At 40.4% G+C, this 23,923-nt stretch overlaps 1 protein-coding gene, 1 long non-coding RNA gene and 2 pseudogenes across 2 annotated transcripts in view; 3 read left to right on the top strand and 1 right to left on the bottom strand.

Moving 5' to 3' along the window:
* Window positions 1-23,923, top strand: part of LOC147911407 (uncharacterized) — a 219,398-nt gene that overhangs the window by 157,459 nt on the left and 38,016 nt on the right. The window lies entirely within an intron of this gene.
* Window positions 12,979-13,956, top strand: LOC106799988 (olfactory receptor 5M11-like; annotated as a pseudogene).
* LOC147911410 (olfactory receptor 5M5-like) lies at window positions 16,357-17,677 on the bottom strand (annotated as a pseudogene).
* Window positions 20,033-22,367, top strand: LOC147911409 (olfactory receptor 5M1-like). Its single transcript, XM_087428118.1, has one exon. It carries the CDS (start codon window positions 20,305-20,307, stop codon window positions 21,250-21,252), a length of 948 nt encoding a protein of 315 aa, XP_087284244.1. The 5' UTR covers window positions 20,033-20,304; the 3' UTR covers window positions 21,253-22,367.

The following is a 23,923-nucleotide window of genomic DNA, read 5'->3' as shown; positions in this document are numbered from 1 at the left end:
TTGGACTGCTGGCTCTAAGGGAAGCCAACTGCCATGTTGCAAAGACACTCAAGCAGCCTGGTGCGGAGACCTACGTGGAGAGGAACTGAGGCCTCCAACAGCCAGCACCACCGTGCCAGCATGTGAGTGAACCACCTTGGAAGTCAATCCTTCAGGTGACTGTAGCCCCAGCTGATATCTTGATGTGAACTCATGAAAGTCCCTGAGACAGAACCTTCCAGCTAAGCTGCTCCTGAATTCCAGAACCACAAAAACTGTGAGATGACACATGGTTATTGTTGTTTTAAGTCACTAAGGTTTGAGATAATTTGCTATGCAGCAATAGGTATCGATGAATACACTCTGACTTTCAGCAGATGGTCTTGCCTCTTACTTCTCAAAGCAATCATCCTAAGGAGTCCATTTTCCTGTCTTGTCACCAAAATCACAACCTGCACCACGGTTTCCTCCCTCTGCTGTTAAAAACCAGGAGCCGTCTGCCCTTCTCTGTAAGGCCGTGCTCTGCAGCTCTGTTCTTTGCTCCATCCCGCCTGCCTTTTTAGGATCTGAAGCCTATCGATGATCTCTTATCTACCCTTCCCCTTCCAGCTCTCCCACTCTCCTGGACTCTTCCTCCCACCATTTCAACCCTATGCAGTATTTGTAGCGGGGAAATAAACCTATCCTAAGTGCATAGTTTTCTTTCCAGTTACTTCCCAGTCTCTCTCCCTCATCACTGCCAAAGTGTTTGCATTCTGTGTCTCATTTCCTCATGTCCCCAACACAGGACACTCTGGTTTCCACCACTTCCATTTCAAGGACAACACTCTTGGTAGAATCATCAATGATCTTAGTCACAGAACAGAGATGTAGATGGTAAATACTGATACTATTTCTTATCTTTCAGATCAATAAAAATCCTTTGTTGGAAAGTCTGTCTGGAAAGGCACTTTCATGCACTGCTGGGGTACAACTCCTACAGAAGAAAATTTACCATAATCAAGCAAAACTGCAAAAATATTTATCCTTTCTCCATCATTCCCACTACTAGGAATCCATCTCAAAGATACAGAAATACTAAAATATTCCTCTAAGACTATTCACTGTGACATTATTTATAACAGCAAAGGAGTAGAAACAACACAAATGATCATCAATAGGGAACTGGTTGAATAAACTATGGGATATTCACCTAGTGAAGAATCATGCAGCCATTAAAAAGTGATAAGATCTCTAGGTAGTTATAGAGATAATTATCCTCAATAAATATAAGGAGAAAAACATCAAGGTACAAAAGTGTATGGAATGATTCCTTTTTAAAAGAAGGGAAAGGCCAGGATATATACATATGTATATGTATACATATAAATGTATATACATTTGCATTTTATATGTATATGTATTGTATGTAATTGTATAAAATACAAATGTATTTTATATAATACATTTATATATAAATATATGTACATATATACACACATATATATTTTTCATATGTATATTTTTACATATACACACACCTATTTTCTTATATTTGCAAAAGAAACGCTGAAAGGATAAAACAAATGAATACAAACGGTAACCAAGAAGGGTAGGACAATAATTGAGAAGAGGAGACAGGAATTGAATTTAGAATTCCCTAAATATGGCTCATTATACAGTTTTGACTTCGGAACCATATCTTAAAAATACAACCACAATCCTCAAAATGGAAAACAAATAACTGAATGAACCGAATTTGCATATAAATTGGAAACGACTACAACAGAGTTTGAAAAAGAATGCTTTCACGTGACTTTAAAACTAAGTATATTGCTAATTCAGCTGGTTTCCTACTGAAGGACGTTTGAGTTGTTTCTCTTCTTTTGCTGTTGGAAATAATGCTTCTGTGAATAACCATCGTGTGTAGATGTGGTCTTGTATTTTGGGAGGTTTACATTCAGAGTATATTTCCGGAAGCGGGATTGCTACGTAAAGACAGCGACTCTTCTGGGTGTAATTTTTTATATACACTGAAGGAGAATATCATTAAGTAAATAAATTAATGCTATTCAGAGGCAATATTTTTAGTATAACATATAAGAGATTAATATAAAATCAAAGAAAATTAAGCAAAAAACCACTGTAAAGTTAAATCGAATTAGAAATATGTTAAACTCATGATTTAAAAATTACGTATTCTCTACTGCAGAAATTGATAAAAGAAACCTTAACTAAATTGGAGTCAGGAAGGCCTGTAGTGGGAGCTCTCACACCCTCTCACGTATTGTCAATTACACCAAACAGGAAGTGACAGAGACTTGTGTCTTGGACACGAAGTAAAACTGCTTTATTACTGAAGCAAGATTTTTTTTTCCACCTGACAACATCCTAGCCAATGAGAAACATCACAGCTCAACCAACGAAACACGTTGCAGCTCAGCCATCGAGAAACGCCGCAGCTCAGCCAGTGAGAAGCCTTTGCTGCCTTGACCTTTACTTTCTCCCAATGGATTTTCCTTTAGAACAGCCCCTCCTCACTCCTGCTCTTCTCTATAAAAGCAGCTCCCCTCCTTTCTTTTCTGGATTTGCCTGTGGTTTGCCATAGCATGTATATCCTGAATTGCAATTCTTTTGGCTATTCCCAAATAAATTCAATTTCAGATGAAATAACAGGCAGATTTGCTTTTTAAGTTGACACTACTATATCCACTGAAAGGTCTTAGAAGCAATGATACTCCAGAGGCACTGAGCATACCTAGTGTCCAGCTCTTCGTTTTTAAGACTATTTACCACTAAAAAGAGCAAAGTACTCTATGCACTAATAATAGAAAAATCTCCAGTATATGTTAAACGAAAAAAGGCAGAGAAAAATGCATAGAGTACTACAATGTTTTGTATAAGTAAAAGGGAAAATGAAAATATATTTGCTTGCATTTACTTAAAGAAAATCCAGAACAGTAAGAATGCATGATAAACCAATAAAAGTAATTACCTATAGGTGGCTAGAGGAAGGAGAATGGGATGGAAAGAAAAGAAGGTGAGGGCAAGACTTTGTAAGGTATATCTTTTTATATCACCTTAGTTTTGGACCAAATGCAAAGAAGAATTCTAATTAGATTTTAAACATTTGAGAATTTTATAAAAAATCGAGTAATTTCATTTTTAACCCGAAAGTCTTCCTGACTCCTTGTGGTGACAACCCAAGCCCAGGAAAGCCCACTGGCAGGTCTTCTGCACAGCGGAGGCTGATGGAACCTGTCGGTACCAGGTCCACACGTTACTCACCTGGTCACACAGAAATCCGCGGATCAACGAGGACAGGTGGACCCTGAGCCTGGTTTCACCTCCAACTTGAGCTCCATGGATGCTTTTCTTGGCTGAGGGGGGAAAAAAGCACAGAGATTGCTTTTGAGACCTTTTATAGGGAGTAATACAGCTGATGGATGGAAAGCCACCCCATTCACTTTTCTTTTTTGGATTTACTGATTTAACTGTAACTGTTGGCTGAGACTGGATTTTCCCGATTCCTATCCAGACACCTGCTCCCCACTTAGTAAACTCAGTGAATAAAGGAGACACAATCGCTGTCCCTCAAATGTCGTCTGAGAGTAAGACAGTGACATTAGACATCTTTCGCATGTCCTGTCCTCCATGGTACATCCCAAGTGATGCACTGTGGTTTCCTTAGATTTCAGCCCAGAGCTGGGCACATAGTGGGTGGTCAATGCATGTTTGTGGAATGAATGCGTGAATGACTTAAAACCAGAAGTGGAAGAAATTGGGGACGGTGGGCTTGGGAGAGACTAGACTCCAGGGGTGTGTGTGAATACGGGTGGGGGGACCTCTCTGGTGCTCTCAGTGCCCCGGGTAGGGGAGTGGCAAGCAGAGAGCACAGAGGTTTACCTACCACTCCTGGAAGGAGGTGGGATTTCTAACAACAGACTTGAGGTAGTGAGCTCCCCACCCCTGAGAGTGTGCAAATGGGTGGGGCACATTTCTGGAGAGTTCTAGGGGAAATTTCTGTCCCAGGGAAGGTTTGGGGCTGGGGAAACCTTAGTCTGGTCTAAATGAGAGCCCTTTGGGTTTGTCAGCAGCCCAAGAGTGGTGGGGGTTTCTGCATCCTCCTCACTTCCAGTTGCATATGGGACTCAGCTTGTCCCACATCCCTTCTGTGTGTGTGTGGCTGGCAGCGCCCTGACCCCGTGGTGCGGGGTGGGTCTCCTTTGAGCTCTGGGATGCAGTCGTCATGGTTCTAAATTTGGTGCAGCCCTCAGCCCCTTGAGCTTGGACGCGCTGCCCCCTGGTGAGAAGAAAAAGCAGTTCCTCCTCATCACTTTGTAACCTCTTGGGGGTTCTTGTTTTGGGTTTTTCATATATCTTCTGACATCCTTTTTTTTTTTTTTTCTTTTTTGTGAGGAAGATCTGCCCTGAGCTAACATCCTTTGCCAATCCTCTTCTTTTTGCTGAGGAAGATTTGCCCTGGGCTAACATCTGTGACCATTTTCCTCTACTTTATATGGGACGCCGCCACAGCATAGCTTGACAAGCGATGTGTCGGTGCGCGCCCGGGATCCAAACCTGTGAACCCCGGGCCGCCGAAGTGGACCGTGCACACTTAACTGCTTGCACCACCTGGCCGGCCCCTTGACATCTTTTTTGTTTTGTTTTTGTTTTTTGTTTTTCCATTTTTTAAAAAATTTTTTGTTTATTGCAGTAACATTGGTTTATACCATTGTAAAATTTTCAGGTGTACATCATTATACTTCTATTTCTGCATAGATTACATCATGTTCACCACCAAAATACTAATTACAACCCATCACCACACACATGTACTGAATTATCCCTCTCACCCTCCTCCCTCCCCCCTTCCCCTCTGGTAACCACCAATCCAATCTCTGTCCCTATGTGTTTGTTTATTGTTGTTATTATCTACTACTTAATGAAGGAAATCATACGGTATTTGACCTTCTCCCTCTGACTTATTTCACTTGACATCTTTTTTTATATATATTTATTTTTTATTGCGGTGACATTGGTTTATAACATTGTATAAATTTCAGGCATACATCATTATACTTCTGTTTCTGCATAGATTACATCATGTTCACAACCCAAATACTAATTACAATCCATCACCACACACATGTGCCTAATCATCCCTTTCACCCCCCTCCCTTCCTCCTTCTGCTCTGGTAACCACCAATCCAATCTCTGTCTCTCTGTGGTTGTTCATTGTTGTTTTTATCTTCTAGTTATGAGTGAGATCATACGGTATTTGACCTTCTCCCTCTGACTCATTCTGCTCAGCATAATACCCTCTACTTCCATCCATGTTGTCACAAATGGCTAGATTTCATTGTTTCTTATGGCTGAGTAGTATTCTATTGTGTATATACATCACATCTTTTTTATCCATTCATCCCTTGCAGGGCACTTAGGTTCCTTCCAAGTCTTGCTATTGTGAATAATGCTTCAGTGAACACAAGGGTGTATGTATCTTTACACATTGGTGTTTTCATGTTCTTTGGATAAATACCCAGCAGTGGAATAACTGGATTGTATGGTAGTTCTATTCTTAATTTTTTGAGGAATCTCGATACTGTTTTCCATAGTGGCTGCACCAGTTTGCACTCCCACCAGCAGTGTATGAGAGTTCCTTTCTCCTGACATCCTCTCCAACACTTGTTGTTTCCTGTCTTGTTAATTATAGCCATTTTGATGGGATGTAGTTTTGATTTGCATTTCCCTGATAGTTAATGAAGTTGAACATCTTTTCATGTGCCTGTTGGCCATCTGTATACCTTCTTTGGAGAAATGTCTGTTCAGGTCTTTTGCCCATTTTTTAATTGGGTTGTTAGTGTTTTTTGTTGTTGAGCTGTATGAGTTCTTTATATATTTTAGAGATTAACCTTGGGGGTTCTTGCTGATGCTACAGGTTGAGGCCGCCTGTGTGGGCCGGGAGTGGGTAACACAGCACGGGGGGTCCAACTCACATGTTTGTGAACTGGGGATCTTGGCCTGTCTGCAGGGCAGTCCCCCCAGCTGAGGACCACCATCTGGCCCAGGATGGGGCTGGAGACACTGCCCACTCCCCAGGACACCATGGGACAGGGTGGGTGGGGATAGCCAGAGCATTCACCCACCCCCATTGTCTGATGGCAGATGTGGTAGATGGGTGGGGTGGGCTCAGCGCTCCACAGATAAACGAGTTTCCACTCTGGAAAATTCCTGCATAAGAACGATGCTGGCAGGTGAGTCAGAGACAGAGACTCAGGGAGAGACAGAGACAGAGAGAGCCTGTGGGAGATGCTCAGTGAACAGGGACTGGTTGAAGGAATGAAGAATGAATGGTTCCTTGGACTGAGAGAAGAGAGGACTCAGCATCTACGGGGATAAGCTCTGGCAGCTCGTGCTTGTTTTGTTGGTAAACTGGGAGGACGTGTCCTGGGAGACGTGTCCAGGCTGCTGGCCAGGGGTCCTGACGTCTGTGGGGCTGGATGATGGTGTGAGGCAGAGGATCCTGCCTTCAGCAGGGGCCCAGGGTGGCTGAGGATGAGGACAGAGGGAGGAGACAGTTGGGAGGATGCCCAGCTTCCCTATCCTGAAGAGGCTAGTCTCCCTCTCCAGGCCCCCGCAGGGACAGGGTGGGATGGGAGAGGCCTCATAGGGCATCCTCAATGCAGGTCCCAAAGAAAGCTCCTGGGGTGTGTGTCCCAGGAAGAGGCTGAGAGAGGTCTGGGGAGATGGAATGAACTTGGAATGAATTACAAGCAGAATGGAGGGAGATGGGGGTGGACAGCTGGGTCATGGTGGCGTGGGTAGCCCTTGGGAACATCACTGCCCATTGGTGTCTCAACCAATGGGATGGGACCTGGGGGTGGGTTCCTGGGCGTCTGAAAACCCCAGGGTGGGGTGTCCTGGGGGTTCCTCATGAGGTGACCCTGGGAGAGTGTATTTGGGGAGGGAGTTGGGAGGTCAGAACACAGGGGAGGGACCTAGGGCATTAGTGGGGTCATCATGGGATGGTCCTGGGGGCCAAAGCCTTCCTGGGAGGATTCCAGGGCTGAGGACTGGGGTCAGGAGGTGCACTGAGAGACAGACCATGCAGGGGTATTTTCAGAGGGATGCAGAATAAGGGGCTGGGCTGAGAGCAGTGGCGTCATCCTGAGGGTTTGGAGTTTCAGAACATGGTGTTCTTTGGGGGTACGAATGGGGGATGGGTTGTGGGAGCACCTGGATGAAAGGAGTCTAGGCGAGCAAACTGTGAGGGGAGGGCAGAGTTTGGGGGAGGGGCAACTTGGGGCATGGGATTTGGACGAGGGATCCTTTAGTGGGCCATTAAAGGGAAGACCCCTGATGGTCAGAACTTGGATTTTTGTGGTGAATGTGGGGTTTCAGCACTTGTGGGGAGAATTTTGGGGGTGCTCATATTATCAGAGTATAGGAGAACTTTGGATAAACAGCCAAGAGAAAACCAATGAGGGGGTGGATTTGAGGTGCTTAGAACCAGGGATGTCTTGGGAAGTGGATCTCGGGGGTATGTTTGGGGGGATTAGAAATTGGGGGCAGACTATGAGGGTGTACCTAGGGGTTGCAACACTCATGGAAAGATTCTGAGAGGGGGTTTGAAGTGCCCAGTGCAGTTCCTTGGGGAGGAACAGGGTATGGGGGTGGGTTGAGGATCCTTGATGGACATGGCAAGGGGGTGAATTGGGGAGCTTAGAACCCAGAGGAATCTTGGGGTACTATATATCAAAAGAAATAGGTGATGGAGGGGAGATTAGGGGTTAGAATCTGGGGATGTCTTGGGGGTGGGCTTGGGTGGGGCCCCAACCTGAGAGTGCCCTGGGGGACACAGATCATGGAGACGGGTTTGACAGAGTGAGGACATGGTGGTGTGTTGGGGCTTGATCCTAGGGGAGGTGGGTTTAGGGAATCAGAACTGGGGTCTCTCCCGGGATGGACCATGGGAGGTGAGTTAGGACAGGGCAGAACCAAGGATGTCTTTGGAGGCAGATCTTGGTGGGGTGGGTGTGTGGGGTCAGAGCAAGGCGAGTCTGGGTGGGTCCAGGAGTGGACGAGGCTGGGCCCTGAGGGAAGGGAGGACAGAGCCTGCTGGGTAGCGGAAGCTTTACTGCCCACAACACTCCCCACCCCTGCCCCGCGTCAGTAGCACTCTCAGTACACAGTGTGGGGGCCCTGCTCCTCGTCCTCCTCCCGCAGGACCCAGCAGGACTGGAAGGCGCACAGCGAGGCCCCGATCCACACCGAGAGGCTCCTGCTGGGCCAGGCCGTCACCCCCACGCGGGACAGGTTAAATAACTTGCCTCCTTGATATTCACTATGTTAGGGCAGGCCCCGCATCATTTAATTTGATTTATTTATTTTGAAAAAGTTGCAACTGAGCTAAATGTTACCCAATTTCACTCAGAGAGCAAGGTGGTGACAGAGCTGAATATAGTTCCAGACCTACCCACATCCTTTGTTTACATGATGGAATTCTTCTCTAAACACAGAGAGAAAGCTCAGTGAGCAGCATAGTGCTCCCCTCATGTGGGTCTGATCATGAGGACCGTCCTGCTGATGAGTCAGGCATCAGTGTACGCCTGTAACGAGGGCTGATCTACTTCAGCTGCAAACGTCCAGTTCACACCAGACATTCTGGTGGCCTTTAGGCTCACCTCTCACTCTGGAACTGTATTTGTGGACACTTTCTTTCCTTGTAGATGCTCTCATGAATTGATATTATTTTCTGACTACTTGCCTCTAAGCGCCTTACAACTTGAATCTCAAGCCTTTCTTCTCCTTAATTATCTGGTGGAACATTTCTAAGTTACCATTGCAGGGAGCAGGAGGAGGGATCAAGGAGAAGGAGATGGAGGTAGCCCATTTACTTTCCTTACTACAAACAGAAAGTCATTCTGAAAACAGAGTAGAGTAGTCAGCTTTTCTTTATCTGTAGTTCGCAGTGGCATAGAGCTCTTTACGTCCCCGAGGACAACATGAAAATCTCCTTTGGTCTTTTTTTTTTTCCTGCATCTCCCCATTTCCAGTAAATGAAGCAGTTCTATTTACCAAGATTTTAAGTCACCTGGAAGGTTGTTTCTTAAAAAGTGACTGGTTATTATGTTTCTAGTGTTCATTTCAAACATATTCTTTATCTCCACCTTTACGTGCATAAATGGACAAACCATATTTTCCACAAAACTCTAGGACAATTTCAACATTGGTGTACCCTGTTTCCTCAAAATGCTTTGAGGCAGTCCCTTCTGTTTTCAGTAGCAGAGTTTGAACCTCAACTAACTTTCCTGGCAACAGGTTTATTGAAATTTCAGTTGATCTTCCTGGACAATATTTTGTAGACCTGTCACTGGTTCAAAAGAACCGAAGAAGGAAAACATTCTGCTCACCACACACGAACGTAAGGACATTTCCAGGCACAGGATGGCGCTCACCCCAAAACAGGAGTTCCTATAGTTAGAGCCAGGTGATCTATGAGACCCTTATATCTTTGGAGGGAGGGGTAAAATTTTGAGTGTGTGCTTTAACTTAGTTGAGGATCCACAGTTTCATTAGATTTTTCAAGAGATCCATGTAAAAAAAAAAAAAAGGACAATTCTTATAATGAGTTGTGGCTAAAAGTTTTTCCATAGCTCTACTTGCTTTTTTTTCTTAAACAAAGTCTTTTCTCATTCACCTGTAATTGAATGACCAACAGAAAAAGCTAGCCTACTGAGCTGGGTGACCATCTAGAGGATCTCTCCAGGGCTAAATCCTTGCTTAGGAGCTTCTTTCTCTTCTCCTTCTTCCTCGTCCTTTTCTGCTTTCTCCCCCCCTTCCTCTTCTTCTCCTCCTCCTCCTCATCCTCTTCGTCCTTCTTCTTCTTCCCCTCCACCCACGTCATGCTCCCCCTCGTCTTCCTTCTTCTCCTTCTTCTAGTCGTTATTTTAGCAGGGGTGAGGATGCTCTCCTTCTCCTTCCACATCCCCACTGTCAGCTCTGATAGCCCATGTGTTCCAGGAAAGGCTGGCTTCATGGACATGCAACTTATGCCATTGACAGGACCGTGTTTTCAGAAGTCCCTCAAGTTTGGTTTAATACTCTGCTGTCACAGTCTTGAAATTCTTAATATTTTTTGAACAAGGATCCCTTACATTTTATTTTCTCCTGGACAGTGTATATTATGTAGCTAGTCCTAGTTGCAGGTTTCACAGTTTGTAGCTTTCTACTATCCTTGAGCTACTCCTCTGGGTTCTTTCTCCATCAGGTAGAGGCTCTGCCTGGTTGTGAACCAGTAAACCCACAAGCGCCTTGTTCAGAAGATGTTCATCTTTTGCTCTGGCCTGACTCAGGCAGTCAGATTGGCTGTGATCTTCCTTCTCTGTAAACACACAATATTCAGTCATTTTTGCCTCTTCACTTATCGGTAGCTCCGTTCTATTCATCTGGATATTTCTGGATCTCACACAGGTCACTGAGCTTGTGAGTCAAGACTATTTCAGATCCCACAGGCCGTCATTAGTGACATGCAACAAATGAGTCCTTCTGCAAGTGAAACCCTCAAGTCCAATTTCCTGCTGTGTCTTTATACATCTGAAATTGCCAAATTCTGTTCTTTTTCCTTCCATTTTTCTCTGTTCTGGTAACCACCACTTGTTCTCTCTCTGAGGTTTTCTGGGTGTAGAAGAACATGAAGACATCTCCTAAGTCACCTCACTGCTGTCATACAAATAAATATTCTGGTTACAGAGTGTTTCCTTCTAGACATTTCTTGAAAGGACTGCAACTAACCCCTGACTCCTCTTCTCCAGGGAAGGCCATTGACGTTCTTGGAAGGAAAGTCTGAGGTAGAGATGAACCAGACTTGCAATGAAGTGAAACATTTGCATTTTAGGGAACATCTCAGCTGGATTTTCTGCATGAACTCTGCATGAACTCTGTACACACACATCACTAGCAGTTTCACAGAAAGATTGCATACGGTGTCTTTGCATCTGATCTTTATCCTTAGAACATCCTTCTTACAACAGCCTTATTGCTTGTTCTCTTCCTCCTTCAGTTTGTTTCTAAAAAAGTCACTTTTCATGAGTTCTTTGTTGGTGTTACTATTTAAAATTTGAACACCTTTTCCTCTAAACCCCATTTTCTTTATTTTTTTCTATAACAGTGCCATTTGAAACACCGTTTACTTACTCACAATACTGTCTATCTCTGTCAACTAGAATGTGAATGCCAGAAGGGCAGGGGGTTTGAAGGTTTTGTTCATTTCTGCATCTGCAGTGCCTAATGACATGATATGTTGAGCATCAATAAATACTTGTTTCTGAATATCTAACTTGATGTCCACCATGACTTGAGAGAGTGACAGAACCGATACTGTTAATCCCACTTACAAATGGGGAAAAGTGGTAACTCATGGTTAAGGGTCATTATATTTCATCTATAACAATTATTAGTGTATTCAACAATTGTTTATTAAGTATTTACAATTCTCGGTAACGGAGATATAGGTACCAAAAGAATTTGTCACTATCGAGCTGGCCTTGTGGTGTAGCGGTTAAGTGAGCAGACTCCGCTGCTGGCGGCCCGTGTTCAGATCCCGGGCGCACAATGATGCACTGATGCACCGCTTGTCAGGCCATGCTGGGGCGGCGTCCCATATAAAGTGGAGGAAGATGGGCACGGATGTTAGCCCAGGGCCAGTCTTCCTCAGCAAAAAGAGGAGGATTGTCATAGATGTTAGCTCAGGGCTGATCTTCCTCACACAAAAAAGAATTTGTCACTATCTTTCTAAAACTAATACTATAGTAAGTTGTAGTGACTCATTATTGAAAAGAAACAAGAATTGGGAGGAGTTTCAAAAGAAACAAAGTATGAGAGAAAGGGCAAAAAATAAAAGCATCTCAAGAGAAAGGAAGAGGGGATTCAGCTCTAGTTGTGACATGAAGGAGATAAAAAGCCATAGGGTTTGGAATACCTCTAATAGACACAAGCTGTGATTCATAACTTAAATACGAACTATGAAAACTTACTCCTTTTCTTTATCAATACATTACATCATTGCTGTAGATGGTCCTCAAAATGCTAAGATTTGATTTGATTTGATGATTATTTGTTCAATCATTTGGCGTATGTTTATGGGACCACTGTGACAGTGCTTTTTTAAAGTGTGATTCTGGGAACATCTGCATCAGAATTTTCTGGATAATTGTTGCATATGATGATCCCAGTATCCCACATAAGACTTTGTGAAATGAATGTTCTGCGACTTTTATTGAAAAACAAGCTTCCAAAGCAACTGCTTTGTACACTAAAGTTCAAAAGTACTAATTCTCCTAAGCATATTACATCATGAAAAGCTCCGTGGAGACACAGACACGAGTAAAACATTGCAAGTAATTCATTTTTCATGCTTACACTGTTTTTTCCTTTTCTTTGTAAAATCAGTGTATAAACATATGCTGAGAAGTCACAGTACAATAATGAACTGGACTTTGTCCCTCACCCTGAAGAACTAAAATATGAGTAGAAAGTAGATTCACTATGATGATGTAATGTCCCAGTGAACAAATTAGCAGTATATAGAGTGCGCTGGAAGCAGAAAGCCTAAAGGGATTAATTCCAGCTCACGCACGATGTGAGTGGAGTGAGGCATGCTTCACAAAGGACTGGGCTTTGAACTAGGTTTTATAGGATGTGTAGAGTTCGAGAGGCAAAAAATAGTGCAGAGATATAGGGAATATGTACCACGGTTGTATATGGAAATAGGAAAAGGTATAAGTATAGTTATCTACAGGTATTCCTATAGGTATAACTGTAGGTGTACAGATAGAATACTTACAGTGGCAACTGAAATCATGGCTTAGTAGAAGTACAAAGTTGGGTTATGATAGTGTTCATTTAATGACATACGAAGGTTTAGAGAAAAGCTATTTCAGTCGTCAGTAATGTGATTTGTACCTTCATGCTGCTTTATTTGCATTTGTTTCCAATGCAGGCACAGACTCTCAGAAAATGTCCATCACAAATGAGAGTGCAATAACAGAATTCATTCTCCTGGGGCTCACGATCGCCCCGAACTCCAGCCTCTCCTCTTTGTGCTGTTTCTGGTTGTGGACTTTGTCACCCTCATAGGAAACCTGGGCATGATGGTGTTAATCAGACTCGACTCTCGCCTTCACGTGCCCGTGTACTTCTTCCTCACTAATTTAGCCTTTGTAGATTTGTGCTAGACCTCGAACGCAACCCCGCGGATGTTGACTAATTTCTTACTAGAAAAGAAGACCGTCACCTTCGCTGGCTGCTTTACACAGTGTTACATATTCATTGCACTTCTCCTGACTGAGATTCACATGCTGGCAGCAATGACCTATGACCGCTACTTGGCCGTATGCAACCCTCTGCGCTACAGTGCGAAAATGTCCAGGCGTGTCTCCACCTGCTTAGCCACATTTCCTTACGTCTGTGGCTTCTCAGATGGGCTATTCCAGGCCATCCTGACCTTCCACTTGACCTTCTGTAGATCTAGTGTCATCAACCACATCCTCTGTGCTGATTCGCCACTCAGGAAGCTTTCTTGCTCTGATACTTATGTCAAAGATCAGCCATGCTCATACCAGCTGGCTTCAACCTCTCCAACTCTCTCACCATCATCCTGGTGTCCTATGCCTTCATTATTGCTGCCATCCTCTGGATCAAATCAGCAGAGGGAAGGCACAAGGCATTCTCCACCTGTTGTTCCCAAGTGATGGCTGTTACTCTACCTTATGGAACTCTCTTCTGCATGTATGTAAGACCACCAACAGATAAGACTATCGAAGAATCAAAAATAATAGCTGTCATAGTTCTATACTTTTCTAAGCCCAGTGCTTAATCCATTCACCTACAGTCTGCGGAAAAAAGATGTAAAGCAGGCCTTGAAGAATGTGCTCAGATGAAATATGGTCACTAGGATGGCAATGCCTCCAATTTCCAATAAACCATAACTGTAAATATTTGGCTCAAATGTCTCTGCATTTTCATGACGAGTGTTGGTGTTCTTTCTGGATATGACACAAGTGTCTCAGCTAAAAAGCTCATGTCTGGGAAGAAATGAGCTGCACTTATTAGTCTAGGCCCTTATTCCTCAATGTGTGGTCCATGGACCAGGAGCGAAAGTGTTAACCTTGGAGGTTGTTAGAAACGTAGCATTGCATTCTGTGCCTCAGGTCTACCATACACAGATCTCTGTTTTAACCAAATCCTGGGTGATTTGTAAACACTTTAAATTTTGAGGAGAACTGCTCTAAGTGAAAAGTCCTAGTTAATACTCCCTGAAATGCTGGTGTACTCTTGTTTACAATGGTAAACAGGGCAAACATTCTCTCAGCTCAGTTCCTTGAATTTATTCCATTCTTATTACCATCTGTCTTTTGGGGCTAGGAGTCTTTAAGAAACACCCTTCTGCATACCTCTTTGACTTACTAAGTGAAGCCAGAACCTGTGGGTCACAATAGTAGTTTCCTGTTTCTCGTGAATGTGCTTGTGTAATGGCCCCTGTGGGAATGGAAAGAGAGACGAATAGAGTGATCTTTCTTTTCCTAGACTTGAGTTTGTGGATCTAGTTTGTGGCCTCTGAGCTGTTGGGGCCTGCTTCTTCCCTGTGACTTGTAAGCCTTGGTCCACAGACTCAAGTCTAGGCAAAGAATGAATGCTCTCTGCTTTGAAAAATTTAGAATTTACTTGGGATTATCTTTTATCTTCTCATTTTTTTAAATAAAAGTTTGGATTAGTGATTGAGTCTTGCTTCTTTTCTCATATTTTACCAAAACACTGCTTAAGCTGAAACCCACTAAATTTGGTATTTTGTATCGTTCAGTTTTCAATACTTTTTAATATTCCCTGTGACTTTTTAACTTATGGGTTATTTAGAAGAGAGTGCTTAATTACCTTATATTTGGACTTTTAAATGATATATCATTGTTACATATTTGTAACCTAGTTTGTTGTCAGAGAACACAGCCTTATGATTTTAATCTTGAAATTTTATTGACTAGTTTTTTTTTTCCAGGTTTGTTGAGATATAATTGACATGTAAAATTGTGTAGGCTTAAGTTGGACAACATGATGATTTCATAAAACTATATATTGTGAAATGATTATCACCATAAGGTTAGTTAGCACTCTATCATCTCACATGATTATAATTTTTTGTTGTTGTCTTAGAGGTGGCCAAATCATTTCAGATCCATTCTCTTAGCACTTGTTAGTACAAAAACACAGTATTTTTAACTATAGTCACCATGCTGTACATTAGATCCCCAGAACTTATTCATCTTATAACTGGAAGTTTGTACCCTTTGACTGACATCTCCCCACTTTCCCCACCCCTGCCAACCACCATTCTAGTCTCTGGTTCAACGAGTTCAGTTTTGTTAGATTCCATGTAAAGGGGAGATCATACAGTATTTGTCTTTTTCTTCCTTCCTAAAGAAGGAAAAAAATAAAAACATCCTGATTATTAAAAGAATGTGGCATACTAAATATGTCATATTAACACGGTTATATTATACAATTAAAAAGAAGCCAAATTCAAAGAGCATCAACCAATTCGGAATATTCTTGCAATACTATTTAGTTTTAAAACATTAAAACCAAATTCATGCAGACTTGAGGAACTATTATGTAAAATTATTTATGGGTAGACAGGAACCAAAAGGTAATATGTAAAATTATATAACAATAGCTGTTAGTTATGTAGTAGGGAAAATTATATAAAACTTCTGTAAGAGAAGAATATACTAAATCAGAGGTGAGTATTCTTTATTGAGAAAGGATTCTGTTTTGATTGAGGAAACTAATGAAACAAATCATAGAGGAATTAAAATATGTAAAACATTAAGTTATTTCTTGAAAAAATAAAACACATATGGTTTTATATTCAAGAGAAGTAGACTCAAATATATACCAAAGTGCGGCGAGAAAAATCATTGAAATTAGAGATGTGAGTTTCTTTGAGAAGACAATCAGCTTTCATTAAAGGAAACTATGTAATATATCATATGAAAGTAAATCATTTTCATATTCAAGAAATATATCATAAAGCACTTCCCTTGTTGGTAAGAGTAGCTCAGTGGTGTTCAATATTGATGCCCTAGGAAGTGAAATGAAGAACTTATCTGCTAAGTAATCAAGTGGAAATGAGTTCTTGAGGGAGACTAAAAATATGACTCTGTATTATTATAAACAGCTGACTTCTGCTTTTGTGTTTCTTATCAATCATCATTTCCAAACTACTTTTCCAATCATTGTTTCCATTAGACTTTCATTTGATCCCAAACTATGCATATATAAAAAATATTTTGTTATCCAAGAGAATTGCATTCAGGTACCACCAACAAGGGATATCTTTTTTATTGTTTTTGAGACTCATTATTTTATCATGGGGAGACTGTCAAAATAGAACTTTTCTCCATTGTACTAATGTTTCTCATAAACACTGTTCTCAAAGCCTGTTCCACATCCTTGTTCCTCAGGCTGTAGATAAATGGATTCAGGATGGAACCCACAAAAACACAAACACGGCCACAATTTTTCACTTGTTCAACAGTCTGTTCATTTGCTGGTCTCATGCACATGCCACCATAAAACACAATGACAGCTGTCAGGGGAGCTGCAGGTGGAGAAGTCTTTGTGCTGCCCTTCACTGGAATATGACTTCATAATTGTGATGAGAGTGAAAATGTAGCAGTTGAGGATGATGAGTAGGGACACTGTGAGTTGAATCTTTGTGGACACAAACAGGGCAGGTTGCTTTATGTAAGTGTCAGAACATGTCAACATTAAGAGGGGTGGGCCAGCACAGTAGAAATGATTGTTGGTATTAGGTCCACAAAAGGACAAGTGAGAGGTCAATATTACCTGCATTGTGCCCACCATGGAACCCCAGAGGGAGGGGAAAGTGAGCAGGTAGATGCAACGTGGCCTTGACATTCTGCTGTTGCAATGCGGGGGATTGCAGATTGCCATGTCCCTGTCATAGGCCAAGCCACTGAGCATGTAATACTCAGCAAGGAACAGACTCGTGAAGACTTGAGAAAGCTTTTACATATTTCATTGACCACTCCTATTTACTACTTAAAACTCTTCATCCAACTAATTCTCCTTCTTCTGCTGCTTCTCTCATTCATTTTCTTTTTATAATTTTATTTATTTATTTTTCCCCCCAAACCCCCAGTAGATAGTTGTATGTCATAGCTGCACATACTTCTAGTTGCTGTATGTGGGACGCGGCCTCAGCATGGCCGGAGAAGCGGTGCGTCTGTGCACGCCCGGGATCAGAACCCGGGCAGCCAGCAGCGGAGTGTGCGCACTTAACCGCTAAGCCACGGGGCTGGTCCTCTCATTCATTTTCTTATTTTTTTTTTATCCCAGCTTCCTTGATACCAGAAACAAAGAGAAGAGAAGAGATAAGAGATAAACAGATTTCTTTCTGGATTCCATCCTTGATGTAATAGTTAAAAATTTTCCAGGTGAAGAAAGGGTTTGACAAATTAAGCTTCAATGGTTAGCTCTTGTCCTGTTTTAATTTAAGTATGGGAAGAGCCCCGATAATGTTGTGCCTCTGTTGTCGTTTTTATTCGTACCTCAGTATTAATAATCCAGTGAATAATTTGATCTGGTTGACTGTGAGGAAAGCGAAACTTACCTTTAAATCAAATTTATGCAGGTACATTTACTTACAATAAAATATAATAATTTTAGTGCAGTTTGACGAATGTGCTCAGCCATGAAATCATAATTCAAGTTGTCAAGGCTGCTGTGCAGGTAGGGAGAGGGGTGGGGATAGGGAATGTAAAAAGGACACGGGGCGGGCCCGGTGGCACAAGCGGTTAAGTGCGCGTGCTCCGCTGCAGCAGCCAGCGGTTCGCCAGTTGGGATCCGGACGCGCAGCGATGCACCGCTTGGCAAACTATGCTGTGGTGGCATCCCATATAAAGTGGAGGAAGATGGGCGTGGATGTTAGCCCAGGGCCAGTCTTCCTCAGCAAAAAAAAGAGGAGGATTGGCAGATGTTAGCACAGGGCTGATCTCCTCACCAAAAAAAAAAAGACACAAAGCTCACTCTTTTTAGCAACATTGTGACATGTTTACTTGAATAAATGGATTAATTTTCCTAGAACTGTTGCAAGCCTTTGGTAAATATCCAGAGTTCTCAAGAGTTGATTTTGACAACTTTTGCCAGTGTTCTCATTGCTTTTTTGGAGAAACAGGTTTTGGGAGGTCATCACTCTGCCCTTCAGGAAGTTAATCTCTCTCTCTATATGCAATGCTTTTGAGATTCATTTAACTTGTATTAGTAGTTTGTTCATTTTTTGCTGAGTGGTATTCCATTATATGGGTATATCACAATTTGTTTATCTATGCATTTGTCAACATATATCTGAGTTTCTTTGTGGGTATACGTCTTCTTTTCTCTTGTATAAATACATAATGCTTACTGGGCTATAGTTTTATATGGCACTTAACTTTACGAGAAATTTTATAAGGAACAACCAGTTTTCCAAAGTCATTAAATTATTTTATACGCCATCAAGTGACATATTATGAAATTTACAATTACTTCACGTTGTCATTGTCTATCTTTTTCTTGCTAATCTTTTTAATTCTTGCCATTGATGTGACTGTGAAGTGGTATCCAGTTGTAGTTAGAATTTGCATTTTCTTGACAGTTATGGTTGCTGACATTCTTTTCACGTGGTTATTGGCTATTCGCAAACCTTCTTTTATGAACTCTCTGTTCACCTCATAGACTTTTTTTTTTTTTGGTTAGGATGGTTATAATTTGAGCAGTTTTTTGTGGAAAATCTTCATGTATTCTGAATACAAGTCCTTGTCAGAATAACTGAATGTGAATATTTTTCCTAGTCTGTGGCTTTCCTCGTCTTTCTGCTCCTCAAATCTCTCACCTGCTGTACCTTCCTACTCCTCACTATCATTAGATAACCTCATTTCAGTGTTTATAGAGAAAAATTTAAGCTTTCTGATTGGGATTCCCTGTTCTTTACTATATTAAAATTGCAAAACTTATCTGCATGTATTTTCCTCCTTCCATAGTATTAAAAGTGATGGTTAAATTCTTTACGTGTGCTGAAGATCTCACACACAGTACCAAGCAGTGTCTACCAGAGTTAGGTAGGGTTATTGGCCTCAAAGGAGAATCTAGTTCCCAAAGCATTAAATTAAGGTTATGCCCTTGACGAACAAAGACTATTTTAATTGGTTTTTAAAATTTATTTAAAAAATACTCTATGGAATATACTTAGCAAATACGTTATAAATCTTCCCACTGTGCTTTTACAAAATATGGTAAATCAGCTTTTACAGGTAGGTTATTTTCTACATTTGTTCACAAAAATATATTTTGTTCTTTTGTGTGGAGATTAGTATCCTCTAAATGTGGAAAAAATTGCATCTAAAGCATCCTGCCGTCATTTTCTTCATAATCCTTGCTTCTAACTGACATGATGTTATACGTTTTTATCTATGTGTTTAATATCTGTTCCTCCTCCTACAACATGTGCTCCATGAGGACGGGGAATTTGTTCACTGCTGCAACTACAGATCCTAGAACAGAAAAATATCAAATTTTGCAGTGTGCGTGAATAAATGAGTGGGTAAATTTATAAAGCAGAGAGAACAAGTCTTCATTCTGTACCTTCTGAGCCATATATCAAGAGTTAAATTTCACTAAATTCAGTGTCCTCTTTAAGAAATTAAGTCAGACGACTATAGGTTTCAAGAGAAAATGCTGTGCTGAACATTTATCTTCTATTTTATATCTGAAACAATAGGACATCACAGCGCAAGGGACCCTAGAAATCCAGCTTCCTTTGTCCATTTGAATGATGTTGATGATGTGCTGCTTTTCCTGTCTAATTTTCATTTTTTTGGCTTTTTTCCCCAAAACATTTGGAAAAAATATCAAATATGAAGTTCCCCAAGAAGACAGTTATAAATGTATACATATGTATATATAATATGTAATATTATAACACATTATCAATTAATATAAAATACAACTCTATGTAAATACATTATATATACATGGGAGAGAGAGTGAATGTGTTTGCGTGTTTGAGATGTATATATATATATAGAGAGAGAGAACAGAGATAGAGTGTGAAAATATTTACATAGAAATCTTGATGTGTGTGTTGAAAAGAGAAGAGTAATTTCCTCATAGATGAATAGATCAATAAGTAAGTGATAAAATGGATGGAATAAAATAATAAAAGCAGAATCTGGATCAGACAGAATTCCTCACTTTCTTTGTCACTGTCAGTTTTCAAGGGCTAAGAAAATGTCTTCTCAAAACCACACTCTACTGACGGAATTCATTCTCTTGGGACTCACAGAGGATCCAGTGCTAGAAAAGATCCTGTTTGGGGTGTTGCTGGTGATCTACCTAATCACACTGGCAGGGAATCTGTGCATGATCCTGCTGATCAAGACCAATTCCCACCTCCAAACGCCCATGTATTTCTTCCTTAGCCACCTCTCCTTTGTAGACATTTGTTATTCCTCCAACATTACTCCAAATATGCTGCATAATTTCCTCTCAGACCAGAAGACCATCTCCTATGCTGGATGCTTCATGCAGTGTCTTCTCTTCATTGCGCTGGTGATCACTGAGTTATATATCCTTGCTTCCATGGCAGTGGATCGCTATGTTGCCATTCGCAGCCCTTTGCATTACAGCACCAGAATGTCCAGGAACATTTGTATCTCTCTAGTCATGGTCCCTTATACTTTTGGCTTCCTCAGTGGACTCTCTCAGACACTGCTGACTTTTCACTTGTCCTTCTGTGGCTCCCTTGAAATCCATCATTTCTACCGTGCTGACCCTCCTCTTTTAATGTTGGCCTGCTCTGACACCTATGTCAAGAAGACGGCAATGTTTGTAGTCGCTGGTTTTACTCTCTCAAGCTCCCTCTTCATCATTCTCCTGTCCTACCTTTTCATTATTACAGCTGTCTGGAGGATCCGTTCTGCTAAAGGCAGGCACACAGCATTTTCTACCTGTGCTTCCCACCTTACAACAGTCACCATATTTTATGGAACCCTCTGCTGCATGTACTTAAGGCCCCCATCTGAGACGTCTGTAGAGGAGTCCAAAATAATTGCAGTCTTCTATACTTTTTTGAGCCCAATGCTGAACCCATTGATCTACAGTCTAAGGAACAAGGATGTGATCCATGCCATGCAGCAAATGATTAAGGGAAATCTCTTTCATAAAATTGCAGTTTAAGCATGTGTTCATTTGTCATTACTAAGTGTCTGTGATGACATGGTGACTCCCTTCAAAGAACAAACCTACTATTCTATAGTCATGATTTGTTTATCTTCATGAACTGTCAATGACATTAGCTAAATTCTCCGCAAAATTAATACCTTCAAGACAACTTGTTTTAATAAAAACTGTAATATTGAAATTAAACAATATTTTCTTTAGCAGAGAACCTCTAAAAATAAAATGGGCAGTATCCAATAATTCCATATAATACTTTAATATCTTTACTTACTTCAGAATAAATCTTGTAATTAACTCACTCTGATGGAAACGCTGGAAATCCATCTTCTCTGAGTTAGGTGGTCTACAGAGCCATAGTGACGTTCAAAGCAGGGGGATTAGTTTTGCACTTTTTTTTACTTATGAAATTATTTCTTCAAGTGTGGCATAGAACAATGTCTCTGGTGCCTGACTAATTACTGGAATCACCTCAGGGAAATTTTAAATACATAGATCACACATAGGTTAAAACATTTTATAAATTCTCCCACAACCCGAATCATACACATCCTAAAAACTTTTTGTCTATTTATAAATACTGGTTATGATTCTCAGTTTTGAAAATAAACTGTCAACACCTGTTTGTGAGTTTCCAGGAATATGGATTGAATTCAAGCACAGTATAGTATAAAGCATTCTAGGTATACTTTTTATGTAGTAGCACTGAGTTAGGTCTAATTTATTAAGAGTTAATACAGTCTGTGAAGTGGCTTCTGCAACCTGAGAGGGCCCTGAAACAGTATATAGATAAGTAGGTGTTTACATATCTTTTTGGAGGAGAACACTCGATTCTTACTTTGGTTCATAAAATTGTCTGTGACATTATTCTCTAGATAAGTCTGTTCCAGTAGTTCTCAAAATTTCTATTGAGAAAATCTTCAGTAAAGAAGGTTATATAGGGCCGGCCCCGTGGCTTAGCGGTTAAGTGCGCGCACTCCGCTGCTGGCGGCCTGGGTTCGGATCCCAGGCGCGCACCGATGTACCGCTTCTCCGGCCATGCTGAGGCCGCGTCCCACATACATCAACTAGAAGGATGTGCAGCTATGACATACAACTATCTACTGGGGCTTCGGGGGGGAAAATAAATAAATAAAATCTTAAAAAAAAAAGATATATTCTAAAAAAAAAAAGAAGGTTATATAAAGAGATACATAAATCATCTTCATTAATCTATGCACTATTATTCAACTAGATGGCTGCATATTGAGACGTATATTAAAATTTCTTTAAATTGTCTTAAATGTCTGGTATTCTAATATTGTGTGCCTTGATTTTAACTTAGACCGTGATACTAAATGTTCACATGAAATCAACTGGTATATTTACTCTGTGTTCAAATAATTTTCCAGAAAATCACTCAGATGACATGCAGTTTTAGAAAACTGAACTCTATTCTTAAGTCTCAGTTGATTGAATAAGGCTGATTCTATCAAACATGTTCACTATAAATAACCGAAAATACAGACAGTGGTGAGGAAGTAACATTTGTCAGTGATGTGTCCTAAACCAATGGACAGCTTCTGTTTGAATTTTCTTATATTTTTCTTAATAAATTGGTGTGTGTATATATTCTTCTAATTCCTAAAACGAAATTGGAATCATTTGCCATATGCAAGGTTTAACATTGATTTTCACTTGAGAGTATGTTTGTATTTTCATATAGGCTAAATATTTCTAGTGAACATTATTTTCAATGTGGTATAATACACAAAATTAAATCATACTTGAAGTTAATTACAAAAATAATACATAGTTGTAGAGAAGCAAATTGAAAAATACTAAAAGATTTTTAAATTTTGCAATAAAATTTAGTTTCAATTTTGGAATGAAAGTAAAATTTACTTGCAATCTCCTATTAAAAGAGAGTTGTTCTCTGCATTTGGTTAATTTTTTTCCACTTTATCTTGCAAACAATTATTCCATCATGTTGATATATCCTATTGTTGTTATGATAGACTCGTATATTTACTTCCATATCCCTCTTGTTATTTCTCTAGGATAGATTCCTAAATGTGGAATTGCTGACTTAAATGCTTTGAACACTTTTAAAGCCCTTGTTAAATTTTTCTATGGGTAAATTTTTCTTCAGAAAGCATCAACCATTTACATGTATGATTAGTAACGTTTGAAAGTAACCATTTCACTGTACTTATATTAATATTAAGAAATATTATTTAAGATAATTTGCTTCTTTATTGTCTCAACTGAAATTCTTAGGCAAGCTTTCTATTTTAATTTGAACAGAAAAAGAATTGAAATATATGTTTAACAAATGAAATATATACATCAGCTTGATGATTACAGTTCATGTTGTTTCCAATATTCTTCACATGAAGAATATTTACATTTTTATTTGGAAAATTTTTGTCTCTTTTTGTTTTGCTTTGTGGATTTTCTCCATCCTAAAATTAAATAAGCAAGTATCTATATTATGTTATTGATTTTTTGTGGCCATATATTATAGGAATACCTTGAGTTATTCTAGATACAATTTTGTTGTATGTTGTACTATTGTATATAACTTTTTCTCTCACATTTTAACCCATTTCCTTCTATTTATTAAGCAACGCTTTACTTTTCATTAATTTGTGATGTTATCTTCATTGTATACTGAATGAATCCATTTCTA

The sequence above is a fragment of the Ceratotherium simum genome, unplaced genomic scaffold (assembly GCF_057802395.1).
Source record: "Ceratotherium simum simum isolate JZ-2026a unplaced genomic scaffold, ASM5780239v1 HiC_scaffold_43, whole genome shotgun sequence".
NCBI lineage: Eukaryota > Metazoa > Chordata > Mammalia > Perissodactyla > Rhinocerotidae > Ceratotherium > Ceratotherium simum.
Note: the sequence above shows the minus strand (reverse complement) of the source record. Positions and strands in the feature narration are given on the sequence as shown.

Coding starts and splice junctions, on each gene's coding strand:
- LOC147911409 (XM_087428118.1), top strand. CDS start 20,305: ATGTCTTCTCAAAACCACACTCTACTGACGGAATTCATTCTCTTGGGA.